This window comes from Balaenoptera acutorostrata, chromosome 20, assembly GCF_949987535.1.
Source record: "Balaenoptera acutorostrata chromosome 20, mBalAcu1.1, whole genome shotgun sequence".
NCBI classification, from domain to species: domain Eukaryota; kingdom Metazoa; phylum Chordata; class Mammalia; order Artiodactyla; family Balaenopteridae; genus Balaenoptera; species Balaenoptera acutorostrata.
The window spans coordinates 45,951,743-45,965,188 of record NC_080083.1 but is presented as its reverse complement, the minus strand read 5'-3'; the positions used below and the strand labels follow the sequence as shown (position 1 = coordinate 45,965,188).

General features: G+C 37.2%; 1 protein-coding gene across 1 annotated transcript in view; it reads left to right on the top strand.

The window, feature by feature from the left end:
* The window catches only part of LOC130705832 (leucine-rich repeat-containing protein 37A2-like), a 44,201-nt gene that overhangs the window by 4,088 nt on the left and 26,667 nt on the right, over positions 1–13,446 (top strand). Inside the window, exons 2-5 of the mRNA XM_057535185.1 lie at positions 1,619–1,690; positions 9,059–9,130; positions 12,395–12,466; positions 13,097–13,177. Coding sequence (XP_057391168.1) covers positions 1,619–1,690; positions 9,059–9,130; positions 12,395–12,466; positions 13,097–13,177 — 297 coding nt within the window. The remainder of the gene's footprint in view (positions 1–1,618; positions 1,691–9,058; positions 9,131–12,394; positions 12,467–13,096; positions 13,178–13,446) is intronic.

The following is a 13,446-nucleotide window of genomic DNA, read 5'->3' as shown; positions in this document are numbered from 1 at the left end:
AAGTATTAAGAGAAATACAGATAGGTGCTGTAATTCACCAGAACCTGTAATCACAGGGGTGTGGAGGTCACGGAATGCAGCATGGATAAGCTAAATCTTTAGCTGGGACTTAAAGATTGGCTGTGATTTGTCAGAAAAATAATAGACAGTACAGTCTAGGCAAAGGTGTGACTGCAGGGATGATCAGAATTTAATAGATTAGTCTGGCTGTAAAGAATTGGGTTAGGCAACAATGAAAGATAGGATTACGAAAAACCTTGGCTATTGGCAATGGGGGTTTGAAAGTTACGCTCTGAGATATGGGGAGCCATGCAAGTTTTCAAGCAAGAGAGACAAATGATTAAAACAAGAGGCTGATTTTAGATTTCATATGTAGAGCGATCTAGAGAGGAAAGCTTGATTCAGGGAGTCCAAATAGAATGCTTTAGCAAAATCTAGGAGTAAAGTGAGAAGGGGCCAAATTAGAGTGGTTGTGATGGAAGTAGAAAGAAAATCCTGAGAGTGCTACAGAGGAAAAACTGACAAGATGTAGTAATTGACTAGAGTTGGGGGATTGTAGTACAGGAAAGAGACAAATCACATGTGTTGATGGGCAGAATGATGGTGGTATAACAGGTGGAAATCCAGCAGTTGGCAAGCAGAGTCAGTTTGAGGGAGATGAGTTCAGTCTTAGGCATCTTTTATTGGTGAGCATAAAGCAACCAGAAGGCTCTGTTTGAGTGGAAATGTCCCTCAGGCAGATGGGCAGACAGGTATCCGTTTTGACTTATTTCTGACTCGCGTGAAAAATGTGCATATAAACTGAACAGGTACATTGTTGCTGAGGGAAGAGGACAAAGCTAAAGCTAAAGATTCAACGTCATCCACTGAGTTAGTGGTTCAAACTGAACCTCAGGCGTTTAACAGCTTCTCTTAAACATGTCTAATTCATGGATACATTCTCACTGTTTAAAAAAAGAAATGTCACAGAAGTATATAGGATAAAATGTGAAGATTCCACCCCACCTTCCCTACCACCAATAAGGTAACTCCTGTTACTGTTTTGATGTGTGTCCTTCCTTCCGAGCTCTTTCCTTTGCATTTTGTTCCCCTAATGAGGTAATAACTTTACTCCTTGCTCAGTAACTCGTGCTTTTCCCTATGCAATATGCTTAAGAGATATTTTCGTATTAGTCCCTCTAATTTCTAATTGCCCGTATCCTTCTAACACCTGGACAGATTCTGAGGGCACTGAGCCAAAGCTTTGGTGTTGCCTAGCATAGGATTTCTTTATATTCATTTGCTGATATTGATAAATGTTTGCCAGTTTTCTCATTGATTTGCAGGAGTCATTTTAGACACATAAGTGATTGTGGAAAAAAAGTAATTGGCATCATGTATCCAAGAAATTGGACAGATAGGAAGTTCAGGTTCTGAGGAGATGCCTCATTGTTTGTGCCAGTGGCCTCACAGTATGTTTTTATTAATTGTGCACACCGGGAAGCTGATAAGCTGTGGGAATTAGAAAGCTGGTCTTTTCTGCATTTGAATATTCCCCACGCGGTGGCCATGATTCTTTTCCTTATTCTCTACATTCTTTTCCTACCTATTCAAGGATATGAACTGTGTTTCTTCACAGAAATTTCCAAGGAAACTCTATTTCTTACATTGATGAAAGTATATGGAAGGCATACCGCTGGACTGAGAAGCTGTGAGTATACTCTCCCCAAATACGAATACAAAAAGTTAACTGCATTGTAAGATCCTTCTTGGTCCAGAATTTTGAGGTCAATACCTGTGAGAAAAGGTATTTCCCCTTCCATATCCCAAAGCAACCTGATGATTGAAATTCTGTGTTTATTTTAAAAATTAAATTCGGCAGGACCTCTTTAAAATCAGTAAGAGACAATTTAAACTTACTTTCCATTATGCAAGTAATACATGATCATATTCTCGATAGATAACAATGAAATAACAGGTATAGTGAAAACCCTCCTTGTGCCCTAATCCCCCACCCACTACTTTGAGTTTAGTATTAATCCTTGCAGACTCTTTTCCATACGTTTGAGTACATACATACTTACAGATAGCAAAATAGGTTTGTGTGTTTTTCTTACCTTTTTTTACGTAAGTAACATCCTGCAACTTGATTCCTTCGTTTCATGATATGTCTTAGATTTCTTTCCTTCCCAGTACATAGAGGGTTACCCCATTCATTTAAACTCCTGCATAGTATTCCATAGTATGAATGTATCACAGTTTAATAATGCCCCTATTGAAGGATGTTTAGATTATGTCCAGTCTTCTTGTTACTTGCATTGCTGCAATGAATATCCTTGTACATGCATTTTTGTGAGCCTGGTCATTTATTTCTATAGAATAGTTATCTAGAAATGGGATTGTTGGGGTGAAGGCTATTTAGATATAAAATTTTAATTGCCCTCGAAAAAGTTGTGCCAGCTTATACTCCAGTCATCCTGCTGTGATGACATTCATTTCCCCACACCCTACCAACACTGGATAGTCTCCCCTTTTTTTTTTGCTAATCTGACGGGTGAATAAAAGGGGTCCCATCTGAATTTGAATTTTTCGTATTACTTGTGAACTTAAATATCTTTATATGTTTACTGAACATTTGTATTTCATCTCTGAATTGTCTGTCCTTTGCCCATTTTTCTGTTACTATTTTTTTTTATTGATTTGTAGAAAAAGTCAGTTTAGATCCATAAGTGATTTTGGAAAAAAACATTCAAAGTAATTTTTCATGACAGTCTGTGGTCATATCCTTAGTTCAATTTGAATAGACAAGTCATAAATGACTTCTGAATTAATAATAAAAGACATAACATTCAATCTAAAAACAAGTATTATGACCACCCTTAAAGAGATGCCCCCTTAGTCGGATATCTTACTGGTAAGGAAAAAAATGCTAGAACCAGGCAATTTGTTTTAATTTACAGATTTCGTAAATAGTATATGTAGTTTATATTTCCCGTGGTAGTATCTAACTTGGAGATTTTATTTCCCAAACTTGTAAGAAAAATGAAAGTCATTTGGCACAAGAAATAGATAACTTAATTTCCTCTGGGAGTGGAGGGGGGTGGTAGACTGAGGGACAGAGGTAAGAGAAAAAGTTTGAATTGTGTGCTACATATTTTTGGAATTTTGAGATGTGAGTATATATGACATATTTTTAAAAAATAAATTGAAATTAAAAACTTAATTTTTAAAAAGCATGTGTTTGGGAGGCGATACACTGTAACATGAGTCTGGTAAGGTTTGAAGATGTCTAAGTCAGCTTGAGGTTTCTACCTTATAAGCAGAGGTTCCTAACTTGAGGTCAGTGTTTCCCCAAAGCAGAATTTCTTTATACCTCCTGCTCCCCCGTGTATACCTCTTTGGCAAGCTGCAGAAGCTTATGTTCTTGGGATAATGTTTTATAATGTATAATAAGTCAAACTATATAGAAAAACAAAGGAAACCAACTATATTGAAATAGTTTTCAGAATATTTTTAAAATTAGTGAAACAGTAATAAATATGCTTCTCTTAACACATTAAATAACAAGATATAGTGGTAGGTCTAATAAATATTATAACTCCAGGGTAGTGATGAGAATAAATGATATTTCGAGGTATCTGCAGCATATACGTGATATGAAATGACCTGTGATTTCTGTTGGGGACCAAATTAACTATACTGCTGATCTACTGTGGTTCGTTGCCTACATTCATAATGGAAGGAAGTGCTGATTTTAGTTAGAGATTTGTGAAAACTGAGATGTAATTTTATTTCCCATCCAAGTTTGGCACTCTGGATTCAGTCCTCTCTATTCACAGACCTCTGCCCTAAAAGGATGATCCACAAGTCGAAATTGCATGCACACTTTTGCGTGGGTTCAAGAAAGTGCAGTTTTTTAGGGAAAAGAACCATTGCTTTTCTGAAATTCTCGAAGGATTCTTGTCTCAAAAGATTGAGTCACAAATGTAGGGGAGAAGAAAGACATTTCTTTTCCTGTACTTATCCTCATGAGTGACGATAAATGGATAATTTGTTTTAAGTAAAGGTATCTGATAGTTGATAACTTGTCACTTTCTGAATTCATTCAGTAAATATTTTTTGAGTATCTACTATATGCCAGGAACTGTTTTACATGCTAGGGTTACAGGCCCAAGAATGAAACAGCCCAAGTATCCCAGTTCTCAGGGGGTTTACAAGTATATAAAAATAAGTATATAAGTATAATAAATAGATAGGTATAATTTCAAGCATTGCTAAGTACTTTGGAGAGAAAGAAAGCAGGGGAAGCAGAGTAAATCAGTTCCAGAAAGGCCAATTGTTTGCATTATATATATAGTTAAATCAATCAAACAAACAAACCCTGAGCCCTCTCAATTTCCTAGAAGCTACAGAGGTGGAGAGAAGGATAATTGTCAATAATACAGAATCAAGAATGAATGTGAAATTCAGAAGATTGCCGTAGACCAGAACCCTGGTCAGAAGTTAGACATGGATCTTTCTTAAATGTTACTTCATGCCTGGTTTTGATATTTTCATGGTGTGAGAAAGTTTTAGATCTGGCTCTAACTCTGATTCCCCATAGTTTAAAAATTTTTTCCTCCGTCAAAATGAATATTTGGAGTTCTACAGATTAATGTATTTTATTTCAGTTATTGAGTTATTGCTTATTTGAAGCTCCTTTTTGGGTAATTTTTTGGTGACTGACTCATTCTCAGTCTAAACTTTACTTCTAGGCTGAATTTACCGTTGTTATTTTTAAAATTTCTACTATCCTGTCATCCAAACAACTTCACAGAAAGAAACCCCATTAATTTGAAATACATACTGTTTGGTTACCCCCTGTCCTACCATGATATTCAAACTCTAACCAGTCTGGTATGGGCATCAGCCAATCAGAGAAGACAGTGCCATAAGGAGTGGAGGATCAGCCCCCATCTCTTTGCTGTACTTCCTGAATCCTTGTCAACGTTCAAAGTTACAATCAGTATATGTGAGTTCCACTTTTGTGTAGCTTTTTTTCATATACCATCATTTCCTGTGACGTTTGTATATCATTTATGGTATATACATACAGTTTGGTTATGCGATATGGGGAGGTAGAGCTTTTTCCTACCTTTGCAGGTATGAAAAGGGTTACCATAAATGTCGTTGGACATATTGATTTGGTTTTTTTCTTTTTGGATCATTTCCATGGAAATGTGAAACCACTACTTAGAGGTGAGAAAACAATCAGTCTTAGCACCACCTGTTGACCATTCCCCCTAACATGTATTCTGACAATCACTGCGATTCCTTCTAACATGGTGAATTTCAAATTGAGGTCAGGGTCTGTGAAGCATGCTCAGGGCTCCAAGAGTTCTTTGTGGGAATTGAAGTCTTTTGTGTTTTTGTTTTAGTGATCTTTTAAAAATGTGTGTGACTATATTCTGTATAATATGAACCACCTTAATAACTGAGTTGCAGAGTTTCCAGGTAGTAATATTTTAATTCTCATAAGCTATGAGTAAAGAATTAATTTATGAGCTGGAATTAAGCTATGAGATGGAATTAATATAAATATGTGACCAAGAGACACTGTGAGTGAAAAGCAGAAGGTTTTAAATGCAGAACTCAGTGGAAATAGTTTCACAAGGCAACATAGCCTGTGCTCAGATCCCCAAGGCTCCTGAAGGACGTACCACTGTTAATATCACCTGCAAGGAAGGGGATTCTTCCAGGCAAGAGAAACCTACCTTTGACGTCTTATAGAGTTTCTTCTGTACTGGCTCTCTCTACTACTCCCTCACTCCACTCTTGGGATACTGGCTATGTGCCTTCCTGCTTATCAGATATAAGAAACAGGTGCAAAACACCACCCCCTCCTCCCCGCAGCATGTTCCTAGTCTTTATCGTGAGACCAGCGGAAGCAAAGGGCTTAACATTCCTCTGGCAGACCCAGGCGTCAGGCTTGACTGTGAATCGTTCCTGCTCCCTTCATTCTGCATTCTGGAGAAGTCATTGGCTGGATCTCTCAGTTTCCTAATTTATTTTTTAACTGTCATTTCTGCTTCTCATATACTGAGATTTTTTATTATTGCCAACACTTTTCATTTGTATATTCTTGAGTTGATTAATGGATGCACTATCTGCTTACATCTGTCTGAGGGTAATAACTGTGCTATCCTAAGGTCCTCTTGTGCTTTGTTAACTCTGATTCATTGGCTATAAGCTCTTATGTTTGTTTTTGTTTTCTGTCCTTAATGGAGTTGGCTTTCTCACATTGTTTGGTCCTTCCTGAGTGTAATTCATCTTTGTAGTTGAGATTCTACTACGTTTGTTTCCCAGCTTTAGGGGAGAAGTGAAATGAGCTGTTGGGGCTTATTACTCCCAATGGGTTCCCCTGAGAATAAGGCAGAGGTGGAAGGTGACTTCTGGTGGCTAGTCAGGGAGTGCATACCTTTCTTCCAGGGTTCTGAGACCTTGCCCCCTTTCTAACACCAATTGCTCCTGCCTAGAGGAAGACACCTTTTGCTGCCTGGATCAAGGGGGAAAGATGTGGGGTTGATGTGAGCTGTAGGCTGCTCCTACCGCACTCTTCCAACTGATCACCCTGTAGTAGCTCCAGGACGTTTCTGGTAGGGGAGCATTTGTGGAGCTGCTCCCACGCATTGAGCTAAGGTTGTGATTCTTAAGTTATATCTTTTCTAGGGATTCTAGTTATGTCATTCTTAGGGATTTTGGTGGAAGTTGAAGGGGTGGAGACTTGACATGTTTCAATCTGCCAACTTGAAATAGCACAACTTCTTAGGAAACAATTTTGTATCCCTATTACATCCTAGACAAACTCGGGCAAATATGTATCAGGATACAAATACAAGAATGTTCAAAGTAGTATTGTTTTTGTTTAATTTATTTATTTATTTATTTATTTATTTATTTATTTATTTATGGCTGAGTTGGGTCTTCGTTTCTGTGCGAGGGCTTTCTCCAGTTGCGGCAAGCGGGGGCCACTCTTCATCGCGGTGCGCGGGCCTCTCACTATTGCGGCCTCTCTTGTTGCGGAGCACAGGCTCCAGACGCGCAGGCTCAGCAATTGTGGCTCACGGGCCCAGTCGCTCCGTGGCATGTGGGATCCTCCCAGACCAGGGCTCGAACCCGCGTGCCCTGCATTGGCAGGCAGACTCCCAGCCACTGCGCCACCAGGGAAGCCCAGCAGCATTGTTTTTAATAAATAAAAACTAGAAAAATCTCAGTATACACCAACAGTTGAATGAATAAAGTGTGGTATAATCATACTTAGAAGTCATACACTTCATCAGAAACATAACGCAAGCCACATAAGTAATCTTAAATTTTCTGGTTGCCACTTAAAAACACAAGTAAAATGAAACGGATGAAATAAATGTTAATATCTTTTACTTAACCCTTATTTACAAAATATTTTCATTTTAACATGTAATCATTATATACATTATTAATAAGATATTCTATGTTTTTTTCATACTAAGTATTTAAAAATATCCAAAGTGTTATCATATCTACATGTAATCAATCTAAAAATTAATGAGAGAATCTATATTTTTTTTCCCATACTAACTCTTTGAAATCACAATTTGGTTGCTAAATTTTATTACAAATACTTGATCGGTATTGAGATTTCATAAAATTTACAGTCAAAAATGTAGTATCACATATGCAAATTGTTGCTAACATAAACATTTTCCAATAATTACACTGAGTATCAGTTTTTAAAATTTTAATTTTAAAATAATTGAAATTAATTAAATTAAAAATTCAGGGCTTCCCTGGTGGCGCAGTGGTTGAGAGTCTGCGTGCCAATGCAGGGGACACGGGTTCGAGCCCTGGTCTGGGAGGATCCCACATGCCGCAGAGCAACTCGGCCCGTGAGCCACAATTACTGAGCCTGCGCGTCTGGAGCCTGTGCTCGGCAACGAGAGGCCGAGATAGTGAGAGGCCCGCGCACCGCGATGAAGAGTGGCCTCCGCTTGCCACAACTGGAGAGAGCCCTCGCACAGAAACGAAGACCCAACAAAGCCATACATACATACATACATACATACATACATACATACATACATACATAAAAAGAATGTAAGCAGACAAGAATAGCAGTAAAAAAAAAAAAAAAAATTCAACTCAGTCACATTAGCCACTTTCAAATACTCAGAAGCCTCATGTAGTTGGACATGCAACACTACATACTACAGGCAAAAATAAAATAATTTTACAAAATAATGTTGAATGAAAGAAGCAATGTGGAAAATAATACATATAATATGATTCCACTTATATAAAGTTCAAGAAGAAGCAAGACTAAACTGTGTTGTTTATGGCTGATAGAGAAAAGGCAAAACTACATTTAAAAAGCAAGGAAATTATTATTAAAGTCAGGATAGTGGTTCCCTCTAGGAAGTCAGAGAGAGGGTTGTGATTGGAAAAGGGCACACGGGGTCTTCTGGGATGCTGGCAGGATTCTTTCCTGACATGAATGGTATTACGTGGGGGTCTGTTTTGTAATTATTAAACAGTTGAACAGTTGTTCAATTGAATTATTGAACAGTTATGTATATTTTATGCACATTTTAGTTTTCAAAAAATTTTTAATGCGGGAAAAAATCAGATGGCTTCATTTGCCCTGATACAGTTGTGTGTGGGACTTCCCAATAAGGTTTGGGGAAAGAGAGGAGGGAAGGGCAGCTCTGCAACGTTGGTGCCACCCAGAGCTGGGTTCTAACAGAGACTTCGTGATCTAGAGAGTAGGCATTAACTATATGATTTGGTGGGAAGAGTGGGTGGGGCGTGGGTGTGTGTGGGTGTGTGTGTGTGTGTGCGCACACGTGCACGTGCGTGATGGAGAGAGATGGACAGAAAGGAGGACGTGAAAAGAAGGTTTAAATGAAAACAGAGCAGAAATCACCATCCCTAAATTAGATAAGAATTAGGTTATTTAGGTGGCACCATTACCCAGCTTTCCTCCACATACAGGAGTTAGTCCTATGTAGTACATAGTTGTAGTTATTTTGCAGTTTGATCCAGAAATAACCTTTTCATTTTTCAGAATTCTCAGTGAAAATTATTTGACTGAAATACATAAGGACTCCTTTGAAGGCTTGCTATCCCTCCGATATTTGTAAGTTAATCATATTTATTTATGAGTTCTTATCTATAAAGTAGATTATCTATAAAATAATTAAGGGGTTCAAGTTAGATAATCTCTTCAGTTTCTCCTAGCAATAAAATTCTACAATTCTTTAAGTCTGTGTAGGGTCCCAGCCCATCACTAGCACTATATATCTCCTATTCATTTTTAATTTTTTCATTATATAGACAAGGTATAGATAGAAAAATACACTTTAGTTGTAGAGGAAAAGTGGTAATGAGGTCTGAGCAATTATAGACTCCCATATGAACCTTGTTATATAAGTGTTCATATACTCTCCATCTGTATTTATATTTTGTTTATGACCTATGGATCAAATCTGGCCCACAGTCCGTTTTTATACAGTCCATAAGTTAAAAGTGATTTTTTAAAGGGCTGTAAACGAGAAAAAAAAGACACGAAGAAAAATATGTGACAGAGACTGTATGTGGCCTGCAAAGCCTAAAATATTTACTTATCTGGTCTTTACAGAAAAGGTTTGAAAAAGTTGGTTTAGTGAAATGAGAGGAATTAAAGTTAACCTCAAATTGTCCCCTACAGGACAAGAAAATATAGAACACTTACATTAATATGAATGCCATTAACTCATAACTTTGATAATTTAATCTAAATTAAATTAACATTTAAATATTAAATATTTAAGTAGATGAAGTATGTAAACAGTATTGTCAAGGGACTTCCCTGGTGGTCTAGTGGTTAAGACTTTGCCTTCCAGTGCAGGGGGTGCGGGTTCGATCCCTGGTCAGGGAGCTAAGATCCCACATGCCTCATGGCCAAAAAACCAAAACATAAAAAAAAAGAAGCAATATTGTAACAAATTCAATAAAGACTTTAAAAATGGTTCACATCAAAAAAAAAAAATCTTAAAAATAAAATCAGTATTGTCAAGAACACATTAAGTTACCAAAAGAACAAACTGTTGTTAAGGATTTCGATGCAGGAATTGTGATACCAATATTAAGAATGTTTAAGATGATGGTTAAGTGGTATATTTAGAAATGTTTACACTAAATAAGCATATCAGAAATGCCCCTAACAAAAATCTCTCCAGCCTTTTTTTTTTCTGTTTTTTGTTTGTTTGTTTGTTTTGTTTTTTGGGCCACGCCACACGACTTGCGGGATCTTAGTTCCCTGACCAGGGATTGAACCCAGGTCCCCAGCAGTGGAAGCGCCGAGTCCTAACCCCTGGACCGCCAGGGAATTCCCTCTCTAGCTTCTTTATCAAAGAGGAAATGCTTGCCTCGTATTTCCTTTATTTAGGGATAAGGAGATAACTGTGTTTTTTGCTATAAAAACTCAGTTTTTGTCCTTTGTCCATGGCATCCAAAGCTGTGTATGTCATTAATCCTTATTAAGCCAATTAATGATCCTCTTTAGCAAATAGATTCTTCTTGCAAATATAAAAGGCTTAAGGGAAGTGGGTATAAAGAGCCTCACATGACCCTAAAAATAGTTCTTTTAATTATCAGACCTTCCAAGCCTTAAGGGGCTATCACCTTTATATTAGTCTCTTCTCTGCCATCTGGGCTCCAAACCTTACACAGTTTGGAGAAAAACAAATAAGATAACTGCACAGTGGAATAGGCCCTTCATTACTTCTACTATGTAATACTTTATAATCTGATTATTTCAGGTTAGCGTAAGTACTCTCATTCTTTAAAAAAAAAAAAAAGCCAATCAATAAAAAAGCGAAAAAAGAATATGCTAATCAGCACTATGCCTAGTGTTGTAAACACGAAGATGGGTAAGACAGGACTCCTTTTAGCAACTCATGATCTCACAGGGAAAATAAACATATAAGCTCAAACCATAATGACAAAGTGCTGTGGAGGCACCATGAAGTCATAAAACTACATTTCTTTTAGAACAGTCATTTCCTCCTTCTATCCACTCCCCAGCTATTTGTTGATTTTATAAATATTTGAGTTTGCTTTATGTCCACACGTTGGCTTTAAACATGATAGACGATGCACATAAGCAGGATTTAGTCCATACTTTGAAGGAGTTTATGCTCAGAGGACATGGGTTGCAAAAATAGCTATATTTAAAGAAAGAAGTGAATATGGGCAATGAGAGCTATAAGTTGGTATTGGAGCACAAAAGAGGGAAAAAAGACTTCAAATTGGATCCGGGAAGATGTTACTAGAGCAATGCTGTTTAAACGGGACCTCGAAGGGCCATTGGGTATCAATGACAGACAACTTGGGAAGAATAAGCTTGCAAAAGGAAAGTGGGAGAAAGGCAAAACACAGGAAAAATACTCTGAGTACCTGTAGAGTACAAGTGGGAAGAGTAGGAGATTAGAGCCAGATCATCTAGGGCTTTGGAGGCCAAGCCAAGGATAACATGTCAAGCTACCATGTTACCACAGCAGTGCTTTAGGACAAGCTTTAGCCTGCAACAGAACCAACCACTTGGAGGGCTTGTGAAAACACAGGCTCCACCCCCATAGTTACTGATTCAAGAGGTCCAGAGTAGGGCTGAGTATTTGTATCTTCAGTAAGTTCACAAGTGATGCTGGTATTTGAGAACCACTTCCGGAGAGTTAATCTGGTGATTGCGTGGAGGATGGCTTACAAAGGGAGAGGGTAGAGATGGAAACACCAGTCAGAAGACAGTTATACCCATCCAGGTGAAATGAGAGACTAAGCTGGAATCAATGGAAATAAGATAGTCAGCTATAGTCAAGAGTAGGTATTTTCGAATAAAAGTCAATATGATAGAAAGTGTAATACTGAATTAAAGTTACATATTAATGAGAGAAGTAACTTCCTTTCAAGTTGTGTGAAAGGGTATCTTTTATTTCTTCTGGTAATGAATTGACCTAGAAAAACAGAACTATACTGGGAGGTGTGTAAATATAAGAATATTCCTTTTAATATTGGAAATTATAATGATTATAGAGATAAAAACTTTGAGCTCATAATCCAGAATTTGGTGAGACCACGAAAGGTGGAATCTCATCAATGCTTCTGCTCTTGGGAAAGATTACCTCCAAAATCTATCAAGATCCATAGTTGTATATTTAATTTATGAAGATCCTGAAGGTGAGACTCTTAAGAGAGGTGAAGGCAGGGTTAGGGGCCCTGGAAGGTTCAAGTAATAATTCCTAAGGTTTGGAGTTTAGACCAAAGCTTCTTATTTATTATTATCATTCTAAAGTCTACTAGTTATTCCTACTAATTAGATATCTAATAGCTAATTGAGGCAATATTTTCCTTTTACTTTTCCTAGAGATTTATCCTGCAATAAAATACAGTCTATCGAAAGACGTACATTTGAACCACTACCTTTTTTGCGGTTTGTGTAAGTTACAAGTATAACTTCATTATATTTGGAATTTTTGTAAAGCTTAATTTTTTATAAAATTAATTTGTTACTCATTTTGAAATATGATTAAAATTACTACTAAAATTTTGTAGCCAATCCTTTTTGTCTCTAGCAAAGATTAGTGTGAGAATTATTACACAGATCAGAGTGAATCATTATAGAGCAGTGGTTCTCAACCACGGTGATTTTGCACGCAGGTGACATTTGGTAGTGTCTGGAGACATTTTTGCTCGTCAGAACTGTGTATGCTACTGGCATCTAGTGGACAGAGGCCAGAGATGCTACTAAACATCCAACAGTGTACAGGAGAGCCTCCCACAGCAAAGAATTATCCAGCCCAAAATGTCAATAGTGCTGCCTTTCTAGAGAAATAAAGATCACTTAACACAAGTATTTAATGAGATTTACTATTTTGTATCTAATGCACCACATATATAATCATGAAAGTATAAATCATAATGTCTTCCACAGTGAGATTTCTTTAGTGTATGGAGGGAGTAGTGTTGTTATGTTTCATCATATATAAATTAGAATTATTGCCAAAGGATAAATGTTCTGAAAGAATATATATTTTTCTTCTTCTTTTGCTTGTGTCTTTTTTTGTAGAAATCTTAGTTGCAATTTACTCACAGAACTGAGCTTTGGAACGTTTCAAGCCTGGCATGGAATGCAGTTTTTACACAAGTTGTAAGTGAAATCGAAGATGAATACGTGTAAAAAACTGTGTGTAAAAGCATCATGCAGTTATTGGTTAGCTGAGTGTAAGCCCAGTATGAATTCTGGAAAGTATGTCTTGAGAGCCATTTTTTTTTTTTTTTTTTTCAAATGAGGAAACTAAGGCACAAAGAGGCCAAGAGACTTGTTTAACTCATATATATGAAACGCTCTGCTTTCCATAGTACTGATCTTTGGCACGGGCAATAAAAGGCACCAAGCAAAAACACTCAAATTAGCAT